Here is a 22,033-nt window from a genome sequence, read left to right on the forward strand (position 1 = left end):
GTGTATTGGAAAGAGGACGAGCGCGAGAAGGGGGACGGCCAGTGTGTTTGTTGTCGCGAATTGCTGGGCAGATGTTTGTTTCGGTCGCGTTCACCGGTCAGATGGCAACGTAACGTAGGGCGCGTTTTCCACCGAGGGACAACTCTATAGTTTCAAGTAACGGGGCCTTTGACGCGTAGTCGGGTCAGAAAAGTCGAAGCATGCGCGAACTAAGAAATGCGATTGCGCGGCAGGGCAGGTGAGGGGAGGGGATTGCGAAAGTAACAAAGAATAATGATGGGAGCGGCGGAGAATCGGAGAATGAGAATGCGAAAATGGGGGGAATAAGCAACTTGGACGAGGACGTGCGGCCGGGGAGGCGGCGCACGCAGGTGCAAGCGCAAGAGACGGCGCAGGCGCAGGCAGGAGCAGAGTTGAGTCGGCAGGAGGGAAACAGGTGGGTGGGTGGGTGGCTCTCTCCCACTCCCACTCCCACTCCCACTCCCACTCCCACTCATCGTAAGTTCGGACTGGCACGGGGGGGGTGTGTCTTGGTCCTGCATGCCGCAGGCCGCATGCTGCATGGGGGGCGTCTATGGCCATGGGCTTTTGGGGAAACTCGGGCTGGAACGGGGCTAAAGGGGGTGGGGGGGGAGGGGGGGAGGGGGGAAGGGGCGCGGTGGTTGACGGGGAGGAAGGAGGGGGGCGTGGCGTTTGCTAGTTACCTGCCTAGGAGGTAGGTACCTCCCAAGGCCAGGCGGTAGCGAACGTGACAAGGTGAGGACGGATTCAGTAAGGACGTGGGTAGAGGAGTACCTATGAGCCGAGTACAGGCTCTAGAGTACCTGTGCAAGCAGCCAATACCTCCTAACCAGACTACTGATAGACATGAATGATTGGACCGGGGCCTAGTAGCTTAGGTACCTCTGTAATATGCTGGTAGTACCTGGTACCTGCTGCCCACCGTGGCCCACAGACACACGGCCACAGGATATGCCGTGTCTCGTCCGTACGGACTACGGACGTACCCTGGATCCAAGCCGCCGCCGCCCTCATGGGTCGCGGACTTGGGACTTGGTTTTAGACTTGGTGGGATGGTGGGATGGTGGGATGGTTTGGTTGCTAGGTTGGTGGGTTGATTGCTTGGGGGAGGGGGGGGGGGGGGGGGGTGGCGTCCAAGTTGTTTGTTGCACGACGAGGGAAGTCGCAAGTAATTGTCGTCCCCGAATCGCAAAATCCCAGCACGGCGGCTAACGGATATAACATTGAAGCAAGCTCGTTGGGACAGGGACAGGGACAGGGACAGGGACAGGGGAGTTGAGCAGTAAACGGTGGATGCAAATGGTGGTGATGGCACAGCCCAAAACTCCCCAAGTCGAGGGGGAAGGGTTGTCGATCGAACTGGTCGCGTCGAGGGAGCTGGCTCAGGGAAGCCCGGGGAAGCAAGGGAAGCAAGGGAAGCAAGGGAAGCCAGGGCAAGGCAGTCAGGGCAGCCAGGGCAGCCACGCAGGCCACGCAGACGGAAGAGGGGCGGGCGGCTGGGCATCATCATGCATGTCATGAGACACTTTGGATGCTGGCTGGAGCATCAGCAAGCCCGCTGCTTCCTGAGCCGCAGAATCTGGTCTGGTCAAAAGTCTGGTTGCCGTTGGTCGGCCGTCAGCATCATTGACGGTGCTGAGTCGTCCTGTCGTCCTGTCTGCTGAGACTTGTTCATGTCCCGAGCGGGCGAGACTAGAGGCGTGACGGCGAGTTTCTTACAGTACCTACTGTAGATAGGTTAGGTACGTAAGGCATGAGCTGGTACGGACGTCGAGACCACCAAGTGCTGAAGAGAAATGCATACATGTAGCTACCTGGAAGTTTTGTACAACTCTGAACGTAATATTGCATGCGATGCGCATCCCAAGGTGATGGCAGACATTGGAGTCCTGGACAGTGGACAGTGGACAGGCAGCAAGGGCGAGCGAGCGGCAACTGCTGAGCGATGATGCTGGCGCTTTGGTGGGTGGGTGAGCGGGCGGGCAAGCAAGGAACATGAAGGAGGGAGGGGCCTTGGGGGCGGCGGCCATCGGGGCAAACCAACATGCCCCAGCATGCCGCGGTCACTGCCAGCAACTGGCCAGCAGAGACAGACCGGCCGACAGGCAGACTGGCAGGCAGACAGAACGACAGACACACACCCGCCCGCCTTCGCTGACAACGTATGGTGCTTACATGGCACTTGGCCCGGTTCAAAGAGAGCAGAAAAAATAACTATTAGTGTTATTTAAATACACTAGGGGGTGGTATCACGACCCCAAGAAAATTCAGGAGATGCGCCACTGCGCTTTATCACCCAAAGATGCTTTCTTCTATCTTCTTATTTGGGTGAGGTGAGAGGGCACCTTGGGTTTGGGGCCAGCCCAGCCACGCACCAGGCGCTCAGCCCCGCTTCCTTGCAGCCCGCCAATCGGAGCATGAGCGCATTGGACTAGCCTGCCCTCCCTCCTGCCAAAAGCTCATAAACAAGGCGACTTGGAAAGAGCTGCCGGTACTTGCTACTCGCTAAAGGAGTATCCTACTCTGCTTGGATACCTACCTAGGTACCTAGGTACCTAAGGTAGGTAGGTAGGTACCTAAGGTAGGGAGGTAGGTGCATACTACGGCCAACCACCATGCTTCCCCTCTGCAGCCAAGCCCCGTGGCCTCGACTTCTTTGCAGGTGAGAAGGTGGTTATGATTATGATTAGCTGCAGCACACTCCGTATCCGTAAACCGGGTCGATACGTTGGATCTCCGGAATGAAATAACCAGCAGAGGACACTGCAGACTGCATCTGGCTACCGAGTACGGACTACGAACTGCGGACTACGGACCACGGACTGCGGACTACCTGCTCTCGCCGGAAATCAGGCCGTGCGACGGCGCCGTCACTTGATTGGACCCAAAATGTGCCCTGGAACCAAACACGGCGAAAATCCCGCTCGTAGCATCCGCGCCCAGCCAGCATCTCATCTATAAATAACCTGCCAAGGAAGCCCCATCATTTCAACAGGTATCTAAAAATTGCTTGTCCATGCAAAACAACCTTTTGAGTTCCTGTTCAGAGGGCAACAAACCCATGGGGTCATCTTCTAGAGCCCTACTAACCCTATCCCATGGCGGGGCCAATGCTGCTGAGTCAGCAGCGGGGCCAAGGCCGCCTGCTTGTGAGACCTACCAGATGCCTTGGAAGTTGCATGTGGGAACCTGGGAACCTGGTATATGGGGATATGGGGACCTGGGGTACATGCTACGCACGCGCAAGGCATTCCAGGCCTGTGGGCGACGACATGTACGTTATTTGGATAGGGCTTAGCTGCGTGGTATCCGATCCCCGTACGGTGTGCGTACAGTGCAACGTACACGCCGAATCCAACGCGCCGCCCTCATCCAACACTTGAAACCAAACATGGGTCCCGTCCAGGTGAGCGTCACAATGACTGTCTGTGGCTTCCGTGCTTACAGCCCAGGAGAAGTGGCGCCCCTCACGCCCACTCGGAAAAAGGGGACCCAAAAAAAAAAAAAAAAAAAGAGGAAGAAGAAGAAGAAGAAGAAACGGAGAAGAGTGAAGCAAGTCGAGTACCACAGCGTAGGATCAACATGGGCCACCAGTCTGCAAGGTAAGCTGTTCGTTCCACTTCCCTTGAACCAGCATCGCGCCAGACATGCGGACCAGAGACCTTGATGCGTGGTATGTAGGTACCTAGGTACCTAGGCACCTACTCTGTACAGATAGGAAGATAAGGATTTGGGCTGTGGTGTGGTGAGGCGTGGGGTTGGTGGTCGACCACAGTGCGTTTTTCACAGTGTACACAGCCCACCTCCCACTGCTGCTCCTGCTTGCTCCTCTCAATGCCTGTTTTTACTCTTTTTTCCTTTCTTCTTCTTCTTCTCTCTTTTTTTTTTTTTGGGTTTTTTTTAAGGTTTTTTTTTTTATCCCGGCGATGCCATGCGGTGGCATGATATTGACGATGCCCCCCGAGCCCTCGTTTATGCTTCCCTTTTCACGTTCCCACCCCCCCCCCCGATGGACTTGCCTCGTCACGTCCGCCCCGCTCACCCGCTCACCCGCTGTCCGTCGTGTGGGGAGGCCATCGCAGAAGCCAACACCCCAGTTTTTCCCTCCATTCCTTTTTTTCTCTTTCAGCCGGACTGTTTGGCTGGCGTGCTCCATAAAAGGCCAAAAAAAAAATAAAAGACGAAAAAGGGACGAAGAATAAGAAAAAAGAAACAGCGAAGAAAGGGGGAAAGCACCAGCCGCGTGGATATAGAGCGCTCACACCAAACTCTAAAAAGTGAGGGTGTTTCATGTGACAACCTTTTTGGGAATCGCCAAGGGACTTTCCTTGGCACGTGCAAGTCAACAAGGACCCCGTTGCTTACAGAATACTGATGGAGCAAAGATTCAAAGCTATCAGCTTTCCGGTGCCCACAATCTACATCCCCCCCCCCCCCGAGGCGGGTAAGAGGGAGGGTTGGTGAGAAGGGATCGGTCTGGTATCAAGGCAACCAAGGGCCACGGGCAACCACGAATTCTTGCCTCGATGCGAGCCCCACACAGCCAAACAAGCATCTTGGACCGGGCCGGCCTCCATTGACCCATCCATGACCCCAGGCTGCTGCAGACATAACCTTGTCCATGCCACGGGGTGAAGAAGTGAAAGAAGACCAGAAACCCCTCCACCCGGACCAAGAGAGGGGGGAAGATTCCCGAAGGGGACAATACTCAAGGTACTTGGTCTGGAGAACCCTTGAACAAGTGACCGTGATCCGGTTCTTCCCGCGTGGAGTGAGGGCTGACTAGCGCGGATTGATGGACGGATGGACTGATCATCAGCCTTGCCGCCATGTTGCCAAGGTGCAATGAGCTTTTGGCAGCATTTGGCATTGGCAGCGGCTACCCGGTACCACAGGGGTAGGTACCTTGGGGACCTCAACTATACGCACTGCGGTACGTTGTGCTCGACAGAGATACGTGTGCTTTCAGAGTCCAGCCCGGCGACGTGGTGCAGTTGTGGAGTGGAGCCAAACAGTCACTTTACGGCCGTCCTGAAGCATGGACCGAGTCTGGTCCAACCGACCAGCCATTGCTGAGTGCTGATTGCTATTGCTGACATCAGTCCTTCCTGCCTGCTGCCTGCTCCCCTCCTGCCTCCTGCCTCCTGCCTCCTGACTGCCACTAAGGCAGGTACGTGCCACTGCCAAGCTTGGTCTTGGCATTTATTCCATTGCGATCCACGTCGTGAATCCATGCACTCGGATTCTGTCCACCCCCCCCCCCCCTTCCCCCACCCCCGCCAGGGATTCAGGGTGCGTAGCAAGTTGGCTTTGTGCGGCATTCTACTCCGCAAAAAGTCACAAGACGAGGCAGAATATCCATCAGTTCCGTTTCAATGGTTTGTCCTTGCGGAAACCATGGCATGGCAGCCTCTCGTCTGTTCAAGGCACCGAGTACGGGCTCTGGCGTACGGAGTTAGGGCACAGACATATCTAGTCGGACTGACCAATCGGACACGACGTTGCCCAGCTCTAGAGTCTCTACGTGCTTTTATTTAATTATAAAAAGACGAAAAACTGACCAAATGTAAAAACAGCGCCCGACCGGTGAAATCTCCAGGGTAGTATCTTGCTCTTGTTCCTCTTGATCGTCTTTTTCTTCTTCGTCTTCTTCTTCTTCTTCTTCTTCTCCTCTTCTGCAGCAAGTCATCAGCCCATGTCCCACACACCAACCGAGCCCGCCGCCTCGGCTTGGGCTGAGCTGAGCTGAGCCGACGAGCTGAGCTGCTCGACTCCGAAGAATCCCACCTCGAAACACGCTCGGCTGCTACTGACCTGACCTGACCTGACCTGACCTGACCTGACCGAACCGAACCGAACCGAACCGCATAAGCAACGAAAACGAGAAGCCTGAATACCAGGCTTCGTCGTCGCTGGCTCAAACAATGGCCGCCAATCCGTGGGACATGACCGCCACCATCAAGCAATCCCCCCCCGTCGACGTCTCGCAGCCCTACGATGCATCCACCATGGACAACAAGACAATCCTCGTCACCGGCGGAGCCAACGGCCTGGGCTCCCACATGGTGCGCGCGTGGGCATCCCGCGGCGCCAACATCATCATCGGCGACGTCGACGACCGCGCTGGCGAAGCCCTCGTCGCCGACTTGCGCTCCCTCTACCCGTCGCGCGCCTTTGCCCACGTCCACTGCGACGTGACCAGCTGGGACGACCAAACCCGGCTCTTTGAAGCGGCCGTCCGCTCGTCGCCCTCGTCCACCGTCGACATTGTCGTCCCCAACGCCGGCATCATCCAGGCATCCGACAGCTTCGCCTTCGAGAACCCCCGCCCCCCGCGCGACGGCGGCAAGCTTCCCAAGCCGTCCACCAAGACCATCGACGTCAACGTCACCGGCGTCATTTACACCACCCACCTCGCCCTGTCCCACTTCTCCTCCTCCCCGAATGCCGCGCGCGACAAGCGCGACAGGTGCCTCCTGCTCGTCGGCTCCGTCGCCTCGATATACCCGCTGGCCGGGCAGGCCCATTACACCATGTCCAAGCACGCCGTCTGCGGCCTCTTCCGCTCGCTGCGCATGACGGCGCCCCTGCACCACCGCGGCGTGCGCGTCAACATGCTGGCCCCGTACTTTGTCGAGCGGAGCCGCATGCTGCCCAAGGCTGCGGACATTGCCTTTTTGGCCGGCACGGCTGGCGGCGCCACCGTCGCCGACGTGGTCGACGCCGCCACGCGCCTTGTTGCCGACGAGTCCATCTCGGGTCGCTGCTTGGCCGTCGGGCCCCGTCTGCGCCACGCACCCCCGGGGGAGCTTCCTGTCGCGCCGCACGAAGGCGCCGGCCAGGGCAGGGCCGCGTGGGAGGTGTACGCCCACGATTACGAAGAGGTCGACGCCTTTACGCGCCGCTACATTCGCTGCATGAACGCCGTGACGCAGCTTCGCGGCGTTCTGGGATGGCTTGTAGACGTCTGCCGCAAGCTGTTGGGGAGCTGAAACCTCCCCCCCCCCTCCCCCCATGACGAGAAGGAACAAAAAAAAGGAGGCGGCAATCATGGAATTCTGTTCGTTCCCCCCCTTGTCGGATGTATCTCTGTTTCGGGCATGCCCGCTGAGCGCTTCGACTGTGTATAAAAATCTCGTTTCACCCGACGTCATGTACATTCTGCGTCTTGACTTCTACGTGCTGTCTACGATTCTGCGTCTTCACCCCTGCGTCATGCCATGTTCCGTGCACATGTCTACGCGCCCAGGAATCAACGTCCCCCATCGCTTCTGCCAGCCGCACAGCATAACATGTCCAACCAGACACTCACTCGCTCGTAGCAAAAAAAGAAGAAAGAAAAAAGAAAAAAAGAAGAAAGAAACACATCCATCTCGTGCCCAGACACGACAACCGCGTATGCTGCCTGCGCGCACGCCCGTCTCCCTATCTGTTCAGCTAGCTACGCCGTGCGCTGTATGTAGCATCGCCCCCGGGCCTCGTCTTACCGCAACAACCACCCGTCGTCGTCTTGGCTTCATCCCCATCCACGCGGGCCCATAGCTATCGGGCGCGTCCGCCGAGAATGACCTCGGAGCCGGGAAAGGGGGCAGTGTGGAGCAGCTGCCGTACGACTCGTGCCCCGTTCCCCACCCTTGGTCTCTTGCTTGCCTCTGAGATATGTAGATTGGGCAGGGCGGACTGCTCCACGATCGCCGTGCCGCTAGACTTTGTGGGCTTGATTTTATAGGCAGAAGGAATGAGAAGGAGAAAGAGAAGAAGGAAGAAAGGAAAAAAAGAAAAAGAGCCCCGGTCAAAGAAATGTCTCATAGCCCATGGCGTCGCTTCTTCTCCCCAGCGTCGCTCTCTCTCCTCGCGCAATGCTGCTTGTCCTTTGAAGAATATGAAAACCCTGCCCTTTCCTCTTCCCGAAAAAAGAAAAAGGAAAGGAAAGTCACCAGAGGAAGAAACCGCGCGATGCCTGATGAAAGCTCCTCCAGCATGCCGAAAAAACCAAGCACCATCCCATCCATCCCATCCATCCCATCCCATCCCATCCCATCCCATCCCGCAAGACCACCAACCTACAGAATGACGCATCTGGGGTTGTCTTTGTCTCGAAGTTTCAATCGTCGTTTTTGCTTGCTTCCGCCGCGAAAAGCATCGAATTTGGACCCCTTTGCATCCGTCTCAATGGATGCCAGATAGTCGTCGTCTTTTCGAAGCATTTGCCCGCACAGATCGAGGAACACTTCGTCAACGTTTGCTTCACAACGGGTTAGTCTGCTGCTCAGCACGTTTCAGATGAATGCTCGAGGGTGGCGCACTTCGAGTTCTGGCACTAGACTCATAGTATGGTGCCCCCCAACGTTGTGCTATCGAAAACGCCTTGGCCCGCTTCACGACGCGGCTTTCTTCCAAATCTGACTTGTTGCCAACGATGACCATGGGGATATTTTCGTCATCCTTGATGCGAATAATCTCTTCTCGCAGACCAGCCAGCTCGTTCAAGGAAGAAGGTGATGTGATGCTGAAGACGAGAAGAAACCCTTGCCCAGTCTTCATGTACAGGTCTCTCATGGCGACTTTGGTCTGTTAGCTGATCAAAAGTGGGTGAGAGAAGCGGGCATCAGCCAAGCTTACCGAATTGCTCTGTTCCTGCTGTATCCAGTCTACCAATTTTTTTTGGGGGAGCCGGTCAGCGCACAGTTCTCGGGCTGGGTCGAGGAATACATGCCATGGCTCGGCACTCACATCTCCAAAACCACCTGGCGGCCCTGCCCAACCAAGCTTGTCAGTATTGTAACGAGTTGCCTTGCGGCCCAGCAAACCACTCACATCTACTTGGACCTGTGTTCGATAGGAATCCTCGATTGTGGGATCGTAGCTTTCGATCCACTCGTTATGGACAAATTGCGCTACCACGGTGTGAGAAGCTTTGAAGCTTTGAAGCTTTGCCTCGGGGAGGCAGCCTTGAAACTCACCGGTCAAACAGCTTTTACCTACTCCACCTGCATGAAGCGGCTGGTGTGAGCGGAAGACATGTTCAAATCGAGGCAAGCTGGAAGGAACAAACCTGCGCCAAGAACTACCACATGAAGCTCACGACTGCAAGCGAGTGGAGAAAAAGAAAAACATCAGCATCACGTAAATCCACCCAGGTAGCGAACAGGAATAGGAGATTGGTAGCGGCCCCGATGAGAGAGTCTGTGTGTGGGCATACCTCGCGGGAACATGACTTCTCGGCGCCATGGTTGATATGAAGAGGGACCCGCAGGGGGCTGATGGGCGCAGAGGCGAGGCGAGGCGTGAGCTGCAACGATAAAGTCTCGTGCCAAGTAGCGGATAGGACAGACAGGGCGTGGTGCTGGTGCTGGTGCTGGTGCTGGTGCTGGTGCGCTGAAGTGGTCTCACGCAAGCAAGTCGGATGGATCAAACGCGACAGTTGCGAATATGGTAATGATGATGCGAAATGGGTTGCACGACCTCGTGGGAAATGGTAGCCTTGGTATGAATCGCAATGGCCCTGCGACAGATGAGCCACAGGAGTCTAGGCAGGAGTCTCGACCAACCGATCGACTGGAACACTGGAATGCAGGCGGCACAGGCACAACACAACACAGCACAACAACACGCAAAGCCGAGGGCCCGACTGGCGGGTGTTTGTGGGATTTCGGGGTCGGTGGAAGGGGTGCAGGGACGACAAATGACCAGGGCGGCGAGCGTCGATATGGAGATTTCGTCTCGTCGTCGTCGTCGTTTCAGCAGGCAAGCAAAGCAAGGAATCGCGAGGCGGCAGGCGGCGGGCGGCCAGGACCGAGGAGGATGGAGCTCCAAGCCGATTGTTGCGGGGGAGCAGACGGGATCAGGTTCTGCTCGAGTTGAGCCGTCTCTCAACGTCTTGGTACTGGCGGTTGAGTACCTGGTAGTTGGGTGGTTAGACGGGCGGCAGGTGCCGAGGTGTTTTGGGCTGTGTTCGTGTCGCTTTTGTTCAAACTCGAGGGTTGCCAGTTCAGTCCAGTTCCAGTTCCAGTCCTCGACCCCCTTCCCCCCCGCCCCCGGGACACGATGCCTTTGGGGAGAGGAAAAAAGGAAAAAAAAAAAAAAAAAAAAAAAAAAAAAAAGGCCTCGACTGCCACCCGACGAGTCGCCAGGGCTGACGGAGAGGCGATGATTTTGTCAACTCTGCTGATGATGGGACGGTTGCAGCGTACTCGGCCAACTGGGTGGCAAACAAGCCAAGTTTGAATGAAGAGCTGGTCTGGTGCAAATCTCTGGCGTCGTTTGGTCGGAGAGAAGGACAGCGAAGGGGGTCCAGTGAGAGTTTTCAGGACGAAGAAATTGTCTGGTTCGTTCCCATCCGCCAAGTCACTCGAGCGGTACGTACCGCCTGCAGAAGGCAACATTGGTACCTGGTCCCTGATGGTACTGCTGCACTGCTCCGTTCTATGCTTCGCAAGCTACGCGCTACATGCTGCTCCGTACCCGGCAGGTACCCCGTCAGAGCCGCGGTGGGGCACCATGTGGTGAAAGGGGGGAAGAAAGTGGGGGAAGTACAGACAAGTACAGACGTACTTGTCGGCACGCTAGCATTGCATGTAGGTAGGCCCCTAGGTACCTAGCCTAGTATAGGCACATACTCCGCAGTCCCGCAGTACGTGCGCCGTTAGGTGTGCTGTACTCCGTGCCTTGGGTACTCTACTCCGGAAGTACGTAACTCTTCACTTCTGTACAGGGATTCTCGGGGGTTCGGGCCTGGAAGCCGACGCTGCCCTTTGACTCTAATGGCCCGGCCCCACCCACTCTCCATGGCAGGATGGCAGGTTGCACTTGCCGTGCGTGCGTCGGAAGCCCCCAAACCGGCATAGGCCATCGCGTCTTTGACCCTTTCTCGGCCGGACCGCGAATGGATTGTGGGACTGCGGGGCTGCTGGGCTTTTGAATGAAGTCAACGGAGTGAGTGCCTATGTACTACGCGGGCCCCCCGGATTTATTTCTCGTCTTGGTATGGTGGATAGTATGTCGTTTGGCATGGGGCGGGTATGTTGCGGGTATGGGGCTGGCATGGATGGGGGTCTGGTTGGTTATTGCCATGTGCCGTACGGAAACAAATCTCCCTAGGCAAATCAAATCAACCTTGACCTCGAATGCAACACAACAACCTTGATACCACGGCAAGATCCCGTCTCGTCCATGCCACACCACACCACGTACACGCAGGCATCTGGCCCGGCACGTGGAAAAAGAATAAAAGCCTGCTTTGTATCGACTATCGCTTCTCCCTCCATGCAACGCTTATAATCCATCCCCTCGTCCTCCCAGCCCTCTTCTCTTCTCTTTCTCGTCTCTGCTCTGATATCCATATCCATCTCCATCCTCCTCCCTGCCGCCTAGCTGCTCAAACTTGGAAATCGCAAACGGTCCATCTCACCCATCCTTTGCACACATGCACCCAGAACCCCCCGGGTGGAACCGTCCCAAGGTGCTCACTCTCTTCTCCCTTCTGACCTCGGACATCATTTCCTCCTCCTCGTTTCTTCTTCCCGCCGTCTCCCAACATACCCCTCCCCGCCCCAGCTTGGTCATGCCCCGCCATCCACCTAATATGGCGGTTTCGCCGAGTTGCCCAAGCTTCCCTCCCCCCATCGGCTATCTATGCCTCTCAGAAGCTCCTGCAAGTCCATGCTTTTGCTACTTTCTTGGCGAAAGTGCATACATGTCGACTGGAAACTCTCCCCTCCTACAGCATGACCGCTCCAGTTGCGCTTGGCGCCGGAAAACTCGCTCGGCTGCGTTCCGACTCTGCTCGACAGCGTGCTCAGGTTGGGCAGAGGTGGCACGGGTGGCACTTCATCGTTGTTGCCGCCATAAAAGGTTTGGGCAGCGCAGGATCCACCCTCGTGTGCGCTTGTGCTCGTGTTGGAACAGACTGGCCCCCGGACAGAGGCCGACGCCGAGACTGACCTCGCGAGAGCCTCCCCCACGCCGGCGGCGGTGGTGGGAGCCTCTGTCGAGGACGCGGCTGGGTTAAAGCTGGTGGTGTCGTCGGACATGCTATATTCGCAACTCGTCATGCTCTCGTCACTGCCGTCCTCAGCGCCCGCTATCCCGGCAGCACTCTCCCGGGACACTCTGCCTGAGAGCACCGTCTTCAGCTGCTCCACAGATGCGACGACGCCCATCCTACTCGTCACCGAATCTGATGGCGGCAGTCTGCCAAACATGCTTGCGTTGCGCAGCTTGGACACCGGCGTCAGCCCACCACCGCCATGGGTTTGTACCGTTTGCGGCCGCGCGTTTTGCTGGCTTTCGATGGGCGAGCCAAACCAGAACCCGTTGCTGCTCCCGTTCGGGCCTGCAGTACCCGTGTTGATGGTGAGGCGGTTCTCTCTCGTACCCGTAGTCCCCGCCTTGGACCCGCTCACAGACTCGGCCTTTCCGGCCGCCGTGATGGCAGCCAAGGCAGATTCCCTGCACCATTCCGACAGCATGTTTTCCCTGAACTGATGGGGGAGTTCTTCACGTTCGCATTCGCGTTCACGTGCGCCGTCGCGAGTCGTCGGGATCGCGCCGGTATTGAAGCCTAGAACGGGCCCGTTTTGAGTCCGGTTCGGGGAGGCTGCAGGGCTCGTCGGAGGTGACAGATTCGTCTCTCGGTAGCTAGCGGCGATGCACTCGACCAACGACGACCGATCGTCAAAAGGCAAGATTTCCTCCGTCTCCAGAGAGCCGAGATTCCACTGCAGGTGTGGCCTGGCTACACCCGGTGGCCCGACTTGCATCGGGGTGGGGGCCGGGATGTGCACGCCTTGGACCCAGAAGCCCTTGTTCTTCCTCCTCGAGATTTCGTTGTAGATTGCCCGCCCAACCACTGATGCCTCAAAGTCGAATTTCTCAGCGAGAGCCCAGAAGTATCCGTGGCACAGTGAGGCGATGCGCACTTTGTGAATCGGCTGCTCCAGCACCTGGATGTCCTCCTGCAGCCGGTAAACCATGGGAATGCCGTACCGGGCTGCGTTGACACCCAGTTTGAACACGAGCTTGCTGAGCAGGCCATGGAGCAGTATCATGTCATTGTCGTAGTCCACAAACTGCAAGGCGCTGTCGTATATGGCAAGATGAAGAAGGGGTAGGAACTGGCAGCGGCGCGCTCTCTGCTGGCGCTCGCGATTGCAGGTGCTCGAGGCCACTCTCCTCGCGCCCGGAACCTCGCGGCCCGCCTTGCCGGGGCCCGGGCCCTGTGAGACGGTCAGGAAGTCGTCGGTGGCAATCAGATCCACGCGCGCCATTTCGCGGTCCAGCCACGTCGTCAAAGCGTCCACATAGGCTCTGCGTACGTCTCCGATGGGGTCACGCAGGAGCCACTGCGTACCCTCCCAAGCTTGAATCGGAACACGATTCCTGCTCAAGCCCATGTTGTTGTTGTTGTTGTTTTTGTTGTTGCTGTTGTTGCCCAGACCATTCTTGGGGCTCGCAGTCAACAGGATAGACTTGATGATCTTCAGAGCAGACTGTCGGCCGTTGGAATGGGAGAAGTAGGTTTCTTGCAAAGACTGACTGCGCGACAGGTCGGCTGCATATGGCGGTGCTGCAGTGCCTTCTGCGCCATGATGATCTTCTCCTCTTTCCGCAGCGGCGGCGGCGCCAGCCAGCGAGGCAATGCTGGTCGACCGGCTGTGCCGTATGCGGCCGAACAGCGCCGCAATCATGTCGGAAACCTGGTCGGCATAGTACACGTGGTTGGCGAGGTCGCTGGAGCAGCATTCGAGCCTCTCGAGGAGTTCAGCGCACTGCGACCGCGAAGGCGTCGTTTCTTGCTCGGTATCGGTCCGCTCATCGCTCTGGCTGCTGTCGTGACTAGAGCCTTTGTGCTGCAAGTGGAACAGCTTCTTAATCTGCCTGACGAGCCCGAGGAGAACGTCCATGACACTCAAGCCAATCAGGTTGACATCGGAGCGGAGGAGCGACTGCATCATGGCGGTGAAAGTCAAGTGTCGCTGCAAGCTTTCTTCCCGCATCGGCGTCTGGTTCAACACGTCCATGGTCGCCAGCAAGATGACGTATCTGTCCTGCACGGGGGCCCAGCGGGCAATGATGTCGTAGACTTTGATGGCCCAGCCCAAGTCGCTTCCCGAGGTTTTGTCGGTGGTGAGCAGTGTCTCTCCCTCGGCAACCCGCTTCGAGATGAACTTTAGCAGCGCGTTGGTAGCTCCGTATATCTGAGCCCTGTTAGGAATGACAAAGATGCTCTTCAAGCACTGTGTGGCAGAAACCCCCGTGTCCTCCTCGGCAAGGTTGTCAACATCTACCGCAGTGCCGGAGAGCGCTAGGGGATTCGTGTCGCCCGATGTTTCTGCCGCCTTCTCCGCGGCGATGCTCGAGCGACGGTGTAGGCGTTTGTCAGAAACGGGCTTGCCTTCCATCTGCACACGCTCGAGCAAAGTATCGAAGATGCGGTCATCTGCGCTCCACATGTTTTCAAGAATCATTGGCACAATCACGTCGATCTGACGGCCAGATACGGAGGAGAGCGCGTCTGAGCCCGCCACGTGCTTGATGGCTTCCAGGCCAGCGTTTCTCCATCGGAACTGAAGAGGCTTGCTGACGGGTCCCTTTGCGGGTACGTGTCTGGTCGAGGCCAGTTGAGCGTAAGATTGCACAACAGACTGATACTGCTGCAGGTAGGCACTGTCGCCGAACAAGGACGAGAGGTCATGGTGTTGACAGAAAGCTTCAAAGGTAGGCAGCGACGACTCGACCATTGTGATATCGTCGGATCGAAGAATCAACTCGAGGACTTTGAGGACGCACGGCGCGATAAGGACAGCATCCTTTGGTGATTTTTCGACGATGGCGGCCAAGATGCCGAGTGTGACCTGGACATTCCTGATGGGGGGTTGGTCAGTCAATGCAGATATGCCTTCTCTCTCTCTCTCTCCCCGTCTCCCTCTGTCCCTCTCTCTTCGTTCTTTCGAGTTTGGAAAAAAAAAAAAAAAAAAAAAAAATATGGGGCAAGGAAAAGGGAAAGGATCAGAAAGGTGTGAGATGGATACGCGTCGTGTCCAGCTACGTACCCAATCCGCATGCGCCAAACATCGTTTGCCGTCTTCTTCTCGAGGAACGCGCCAATCTTCTGAATCTTTGAGCGACGACTGGTAGCATAGAAGAGCAGATAGCTCAATTCGCTGCTGTTGGGAACCACGTCGACGGCTCCCTTTGAGGTTTTCGGGTAGCACTTGAGCACCAGGACCTGATGCTTAGGCCGGCACTTGTCCTGGATGGCGTTCATGGCGCCAAAGGGATACCCGGCTGGTTATAGCCGCCCCAGAGGGGGCGATGGGAGGAAGATGGCGAGATTCGCGGGATTCGCGGGAGTCGTGGGATCCGCGGAATTCGTGAGATTCGTGAGATTTGCGAGAGGGAGGGAGGTAAGTCGGTAGGGTAGGTAGGTAAGGTAGGTAGGTAGGTAGGTAGGTAGGTCGGTATGCGAACAAAACAAAAGGGGTACAGCTACTGAATGAGATCCACTGGAGTGAGGGAGGGAGCCAATGATTCTCGAGGAGTTCGAGGAGAGAACAATGCTGGAATAAAGTAGGGAAGGCGGAGAAGAAGAGGATGGCCGGCATCAAGGCGGACGAGGTTTTCGTTCAAGTTGAGTTGTCATGGATTCGTGGTTTGGCCACTTTTTCGGGTGACTGGACTTGGCCGAGTTCTTGTCAGAACCCAATGGTCCAGAACTTGGAAAGGTCGTGGACCAAGCAAGGGACATACCTAAGGTATAGCTAAATTGCCTCCTAGACTCCTAGAGGTACCAGACTGAAGGTACCTGCCTCCTACCTGGTACCTGAGGCACTTGGCAGGGCCTCGAACCGCGCTTTGGCTGTCCATCTCTGAACAACACCCCCCCCCCCCGGGGTTCCTTTTACGGGGGCAATGGCCAAAACAAAGTGTGGCTACTCCGGGCATCATATGTAGCCTGCGGACGTGTGGAACGCAGTTTGCTTTGTCTTTCTGTAAAGTATGCGCAGATTGGCAGGCAAGGGCACGGCAATACGGGTTTCAACCTGACACGCATCCATCTTGGACAAGACACATCAAACAAACAAACGGTGGGAGGTACCAGAGGTACCAGAGGAGGCACGGAGTACTGGGTCCCTGGTACTCGGGGCGTGCCCAAGGCGCTAAGCCTATTGAGGGCATCCTCGGAAGCGGAGGCGGGCTTTCTTATGATGTCAGGCCGCCAAGACACCACGCTACCAAGGTTGCTGTGCTTTATGTACCTTACGTTTTATAGGTATAAAACGTACCTTCGGTACCTTGTCTTACTAAGGTACCTAAAGTAGGATGTAGGTACCTACCTTACCTTATGTACCTAATGTAAAACACTTGGAGAATTCAAGGATGCGACGACGCCATCGTCGCTCGAGCCCCTTGCTTTCTCCGCGTAGCGCAAGGTATGCTCGTTGCCATATGTCTCGTTTGCATGAATCGAATCATAACGGACGCGTCCAGGAATCCAGGTCCGAGAACGACATGCGATAATGGGGTCGGGCCCAACCCGATCCCCCCCAACCCCCCCCCAACCCCACGTCTTGGCAGCTTCACATGCGCACAGATGCCTCCCCATCATCCATAATGAACCCCCCTCGAGTTGCTTCAACTTACCTCGGCGGACCTTCCGGACAGACAGCAGAACTGCGGCAGATCATGCCGCCCGTGCCCATGCCACCATCTGCTGGACTCGACTACCGAGTAGACAACCCCCTCCTTAGCCCACCCAGCCAGCCTATCGGATCCTCGTTGCTCTTCTGGGATAGCTCCTTGATGTTCGGGGTCCATGATGATGGACCAGTAGCCACCGATGACAACCCTCCGCACGCATGGCCACGGAATCGACCTTGCTAGTGTTGTCACTCCTGAAATGGCACGTGGGCGGGCAGCAATACCTCGAATCAACGACGGCTGTCGTCTGTGGCAGCGAAGCACTTGACTGGTAAACGCCGATGTTGAGGAGCCGTGACGGCACATGGGGTAAGATAAAGTCCATCGGCTGTGATGGCCAAAGCTCGTCGACCACATGGCTGGGCGTACAGCCAAAAAGGTTTCCCGCATCGTCGACTGGATCAGCAGTGTCCGACAAAAACCTGGGCAACGCTTGTTATGTCGCATTGCAACGGGAATCCGGAGCAAACCTGAACAGGAGCGCAACGCCGGGCATGCTTTGTCTCTCCTGCCTTGGCCAGCAGTCCGCTGTCCGCAGTCCGCCCGTAGTCCGTAGTCCGTAGTCCGTAGTCCGTAGTCCGTAGTCCGTAGTCCGTAGTCCGTCGTTCGTACATACATAGGATCGCGGGTCTGGCATTGTATTGGGGCGGATTCTGTTCTTCCTCTGCCATGACCTCTCACCTCAGGTACGGGGAGTTTCCCTGACCTGACCAATAACAGATATCCGTAGCCGTAGATACCTCTAACAAATGTCCGTCCGTACCACTTTCCCGGCAACCCCTCCTGCATGCACCTTGCACCTGCCGGCCACCTGCCAGCCACCTGCCGGCCACCTGCCGGCCACCTGCCAGGCTCCTCCAGCACAATCATCCGCGCCTCCTCGCCCACCTGGATCTGACGATCCCATCACCCGCCACCAAAACGTCTTCGCAACAAAACACCAGATCACACATCCAAGCACACCCAACTAGTCCGCATCCTCCGTACAAATCCCAAATATGGCCGCCGCCCTCCGCTACAGCCTCGTCTTTTACGCACCCCCCTCCGCCGTCGCCGCCTGCAAGGCTGCCGTCTTCAACGCCGGCGCGGGACGATACCCCGGCCCTGGACACTACACCGAGTGCTGCTGGATGGCCTTCGGGACGGGCCAGTTCCGCCCGGGAGGCACGGCCAACCCTCACTTCGGCACCCCCGGCGTCCTCGAGCAGACGCCCGAGGTGCGTGTCGAGACGCTCTGTCTCGGGGCCCATGTCGCCAGGGCGGCTGTCGCCGCGCTGAAAGAGTGCGTTTCTTTTTCTTTTTCTTTTTCTTTTTTTTTTCCTCCCTCACCCTGCCTGCCCTGCGCCTGAAGCATCTGGCGCACCCGGGCCCCTGGTGCATGCATGCAAGTCATGGCTGACTGAAACAACAACCCCTTCTGTCATGGATGATGGGGCATGGCGCAAACTTAAAAGAGCACATCCGTACGAGGAGCCTGCCTACCAGGTGTACAAGGTGGAGGAGTTTTGAATCCACTCCCTGTCTCTGCAAAGATCGACGACCCCCGTCGCTGCTGCAGGATGTTGCTCACGTTCCAACTACCACCACCACCACTGCTGCTGCGTCTACTACTACCGTGGAAATGCTACTCAATGTTGTCGTCACATGGCACTTGTTGGCTTCGTTTCTTCATGTGCTGTCGAGTCTTGTTCCCCCTCGCTTCAAGGGCCCAAAGCACGCAAAAATAACAGAGACGGGAAAGAAACATCATAAAGGAACAATTGAAAAAGAAATGAAAACAAAAACAAACGTACGTGAAAAGCACTAGATTAGGAGGTACCTGCATGTGACAAAACGTACTGTCCGTCACCCCTTTCCACCTGCAAAGTTCATCTGCAAAGTAACCATGCAGGCTGGACCCGTCATTCTCCTCAGCATAGGCTCTAATCATCAACGCATGAATACCGTCAACGCCAACGTCCCCGCCTTTTAAGCCACGGATGCAATAACTAGTGAAGCAATATTTTCTTCCTCGCTTCTCACCGTCATCTTCGTCGTCACTCCTGATTTCGAAGAGAATGCCATTCTCACCATTGCCACGACTCTGCCGCCGAGCACAGTCTTGCCCAAAAGCTTGAGCGTGTGTGTGCTCTGGTTGATGGGAACGTCTGTGCCCTCCAGAGGCTGCAGCGAGAGAGCCTTGGCCAGCTGTTCCGTGGCGTCTGCGATTTCGTCCTGGTCAGCCTTTTCTTTTCCGCAGCCTAAACGATGGCACATATGTATATGAAAGAGAGACAAAGAGAGAGAGAGAGAGAGAGAGAGAGAGAGAGAGAGAGAGAGAGAGAGAGAAATGCAAAATCCAACCTACCTGCAATGCTCTTCATGCCACTCAACTGAAGAGTCTCCTCTGCTTCCTCGCCTGATGCGCCTATCTGCTCCCACAGATGACTAAAGTTGCTGGCAAACGTCGGGACAATGTAGTCGCTTCCGCTCAGGTCAAACTCGGAAACCTCATACTCGTCGTCGTACCCAGTCTCCTCGGGCTCACCAGTGGACGGGTCGACTTCTTTGCTCGTGAACCTCAAAATGTTGGAGAATGTTGCCATGGGCAGCGAAGCTTCGCCGTTGGTCTTCTTGAACGCAACATACACTTTCCCGGGTTCCTCAGTCGCCAGCTTCTCGGCCGGAATGATGAAAACCTCCTCCAGCTCGTCCTCGTCGCTGGGCGTGGCAACCACGGAAACTCCTTCCAAGACAGTATCTGGCAGAGTGTTCTTGACCTCGTACTGAAGCACAATGTGCTCCTTGAAAACATGTTTAATCACGCTCACCACGTACTCGGTTTCCGCTTCCGTGAGTTCCGTGGGCCGGGAAGACTTGAGGACGTTGCCAAACTCCTTCATCTCGGGAATCTGCATCAACTCCTCGGCGTGGCGCTGGGCTTGGGCAGAAGCGGAGGCCGCAGCCTCGGCGCCGCTGGCAGGAGCCTTTGTAGGAGCTGCCTTGGGTGCCTTCAGGGTTGGCGCCGTGGCGGTGAGCTTCTTCGTCCTGTCCTCGGCATCGGCCTGCTCCCTGGTAACCACCGGGATGCGGGCAATGTCGAAGGGAGTGTCGAACGCCTCCTTGTTGTCCGAGGTGACGTACATGACGAGTTGATGCTCAAAGACTGGAAGCGAGAAAACGCTGTCGTTCTTGACAAACTTCTGGGCAGTTTCATCATCCTCCTCGGCCATGAGCCTTAGGTTGAGAGCGGCGCGATCGCGAACTTCGTCATCGACATCGTCCAAGCATCGTGTGAGCAGGACCTTGACACTAGCCTTGACGTCTTGGTCCTTCTGTCCGACACCAAACTTGGCCAGCGCAGTGACCGCGGCAGCTCGCACAATCGCATTCTCGAGAACAACTCGGTTGTAGATGTATCGGATGTACTTGGTGGGCTGGGCGGTCTTGGGGCCTTCCAGTCCGATGAGGTGCAAGATTCGGACGGCGAGCTTTGTGAATTCGCAGTCCTCGATGAATTCGCAGAGATGAGACAAGGCCTCTTCCTTGGAGTCGGGGACGAATTTGATCAAGTCAAACATGCTTTCGACGACGGTACGCTTGAACTCGTAGCCGCCCTCATCTCTCAGAATGCCGCTGAGAAAGGTCAGCATGCCGGCTTGCTTGTTGGGGAACTTCAGGCACAGAGTTCGGATGGCCTCCACTATGGTGATCTTGAACTCGTCAGTGATTTCCGACATGAAGGTGGAGATTTGCTTCATGAGCCTGTCGACGCTGGCCTCGTTACCGGTCTTGAGCAGAGTGGTGATGGCGAAAGTGGCGATGGAGCGGTTCGAGTTTGAAATGAGGAGCTCGATATCAGGGTTGCAGACGCTCACAGCGGCCGGCTTGAAGGATGCAAAGTTGTGCAGAATTCGCAGAGCAGCAAACTTGGTGACGGCGCGAGGAGATGTCAGGAAGAGTTGCAGGACGTGGACGGCCTGAGTAACCTCATTGTCAGTGACGTCGCGCAGGTCGCAGATGGCCTTGGCGGCTTCGAAGTTGACCATCTCGCTCTTGTGGCGCAGCCAACCATCGAGAAGCTGCATCATTGGCTTCCGCAAACCTGCATCCTCTTCAGCCAACTGGGCGGCCAGTCGGACCAGCATGACGATTGCGGGAGGGCTCTTGATCGCTCCAGCGGCGCCGAATTGTTGAACCATCTTGACGAGAGCCATTCTGTCGTGCATCCGCATCTGGTAGAGCAGTCCGATGGCGTGGTACTGCGTCATTGTTGAATTATTGATCGACACTTGTCCGTTTGACGACGAGAAGCCCAGAGAGAAGCCGCCAGAAGACTTGGACGAGGCAGCAGCCTCTTGGGTTTCGCTCTGCCAGCGCCGGACGACGTCCCTGGCGATGGGCAAAAGGTGGTACGAAGACACCAAGGCAGCAGAAGAGACGGAGGGGTTCTTGTCCACAATGGCAGTCTTCATCACTCGTTCAATGGATTGAACGGTTGTGCCCTGAAAAGACGAACATTAGTTTAGCTGCATTTCCAGCAGGCCAGGAGATAGGAGCCCGGATTTCGGGCGGGTAGGAGGAACCAACGTCAATGATACGGCACAAGGCTCTGATGGCATTGGGTCTGAAAATGGCGTCCGTGCTGCCGCCGGTGTCCTTCATGATGGTGCTGGTGACCATGATGATGTCCTCGGCAGATTTGGCCAACTCTTTGATGACGAGGTGGACCATTTGTCTGAGGCTGGCATCTTTGTTCTGGAACAGCTTGGAGATGCCGAAGAAGAGCGTGGTGGCTTCATTGGTGGGAAACTTGTCGCCGGTGTAGAGGAGGAGGGCAATCTTGGTGAGGAGTATTCGACATCGTCGCGGTTGAACTGTGCCTTCGTTGAATATTCGTGCTGCAATGTGGCATTAGTTCCACTCTGGGGAATTGTACGGAGAGAAGGGAGCAGGACAGAGTCGGGCATGGACATGGCCCTCGGATTCTACCTTCTTGGAACACTTGCGTGCGATCCACCTTGACCAATCCCAGATCGGCGTCCTCGTCCTTTTTGCCGTAGCTCATGTTGGGCGACTGCGTTGGAGGAGGATTGCGTATCCGACTAGAACATCAGACATCTGGCGTCGTGCTGGGCAATCACCACGTTGACAGATGGGAGAGAGAGAGAGACGGATCAGGGATGGGTGGGGTGTGTCACGTGACAATGACCCGCAGCTTGATGAAGCTCGCCCGATTAGGTTAGGTATAGGTGCCAGGTACGGACGTACCTAACAGAGCATACGTGACTAAGGAGGGGTGCATGCATTGGTTACGGCCAAAAAGGCTGGG

At 56.5% G+C, this 22,033-nt stretch overlaps 6 protein-coding genes across 6 annotated transcripts; 3 read left to right on the forward strand and 3 right to left on the reverse strand.

Annotated features, from left to right (window-relative positions):
* Nucleotides 1–5,945: 5,945 nt before the first annotated feature.
* On the forward strand, nucleotides 5,946–7,013 carry UV8b_04068 (uncharacterized protein; the record flags this gene model as incomplete). The annotated part of the gene is made up of 1 exon (XM_043141566.1): nucleotides 5,946–7,013. One exon carries the CDS (start codon nucleotides 5,946–5,948, stop codon nucleotides 7,011–7,013), a length of 1,068 nt encoding a protein of 355 aa, XP_042997500.1.
* A 1,071-nt stretch (nucleotides 7,014–8,084) lies between these two features.
* On the reverse strand, nucleotides 8,085–9,252 carry UV8b_04069 (uncharacterized protein; the record flags this gene model as incomplete). Its single annotated transcript, XM_043141567.1, has 8 exons — nucleotides 8,085–8,266; nucleotides 8,328–8,585; nucleotides 8,644–8,672; nucleotides 8,755–8,777; nucleotides 8,839–8,918; nucleotides 8,985–9,011; nucleotides 9,077–9,108; nucleotides 9,224–9,252. 8 exons carry the CDS (start codon nucleotides 9,250–9,252, stop codon nucleotides 8,085–8,087), a joined length of 660 nt encoding a protein of 219 aa, XP_042997501.1.
* Nucleotides 9,253–11,600: 2,348 nt separating this feature from the next.
* Nucleotides 11,601–15,289, reverse strand: UV8b_04070 (uncharacterized protein; the record flags this gene model as incomplete). Its single annotated transcript, XM_043141568.1, has 2 exons — nucleotides 11,601–14,886; nucleotides 15,075–15,289. 2 exons carry the CDS (start codon nucleotides 15,287–15,289, stop codon nucleotides 11,601–11,603), a joined length of 3,501 nt encoding a protein of 1,166 aa, XP_042997502.1.
* Nucleotides 15,290–16,635: 1,346 nt separating this feature from the next.
* Nucleotides 16,636–16,905, forward strand: UV8b_04071 (uncharacterized protein; the record flags this gene model as incomplete). The annotated part of the gene is made up of 1 exon (XM_043141569.1): nucleotides 16,636–16,905. One exon carries the CDS (start codon nucleotides 16,636–16,638, stop codon nucleotides 16,903–16,905), a length of 270 nt encoding a protein of 89 aa, XP_042997503.1.
* Nucleotides 16,906–17,720: 815 nt separating this feature from the next.
* Nucleotides 17,721–18,231, forward strand: UV8b_04072 (uncharacterized protein; the record flags this gene model as incomplete). The annotated part of the gene is made up of 2 exons (XM_043141570.1): nucleotides 17,721–18,004; nucleotides 18,177–18,231. 2 exons carry the CDS (start codon nucleotides 17,721–17,723, stop codon nucleotides 18,229–18,231), a joined length of 339 nt encoding a protein of 112 aa, XP_042997504.1.
* Nucleotides 18,232–18,690: 459 nt separating this feature from the next.
* On the reverse strand, nucleotides 18,691–21,769 carry UV8b_04073 (uncharacterized protein; the record flags this gene model as incomplete). The annotated part of the gene is made up of 4 exons (XM_043141571.1): nucleotides 18,691–18,923; nucleotides 19,070–21,206; nucleotides 21,292–21,602; nucleotides 21,694–21,769. The coding sequence occupies 4 exons, from the start codon at nucleotides 21,767–21,769 to the stop codon at nucleotides 18,691–18,693; spliced, it is 2,757 nt and encodes a 918-aa protein (XP_042997505.1).
* Nucleotides 21,770–22,033: the final 264 nt, after the last annotated feature.

This window comes from Ustilaginoidea virens, chromosome 3 (genome assembly GCF_000687475.1).
Source record: "Ustilaginoidea virens chromosome 3, complete sequence".
Lineage (NCBI taxonomy): Eukaryota > Fungi > Ascomycota > Sordariomycetes > Hypocreales > Clavicipitaceae > Ustilaginoidea > Ustilaginoidea virens.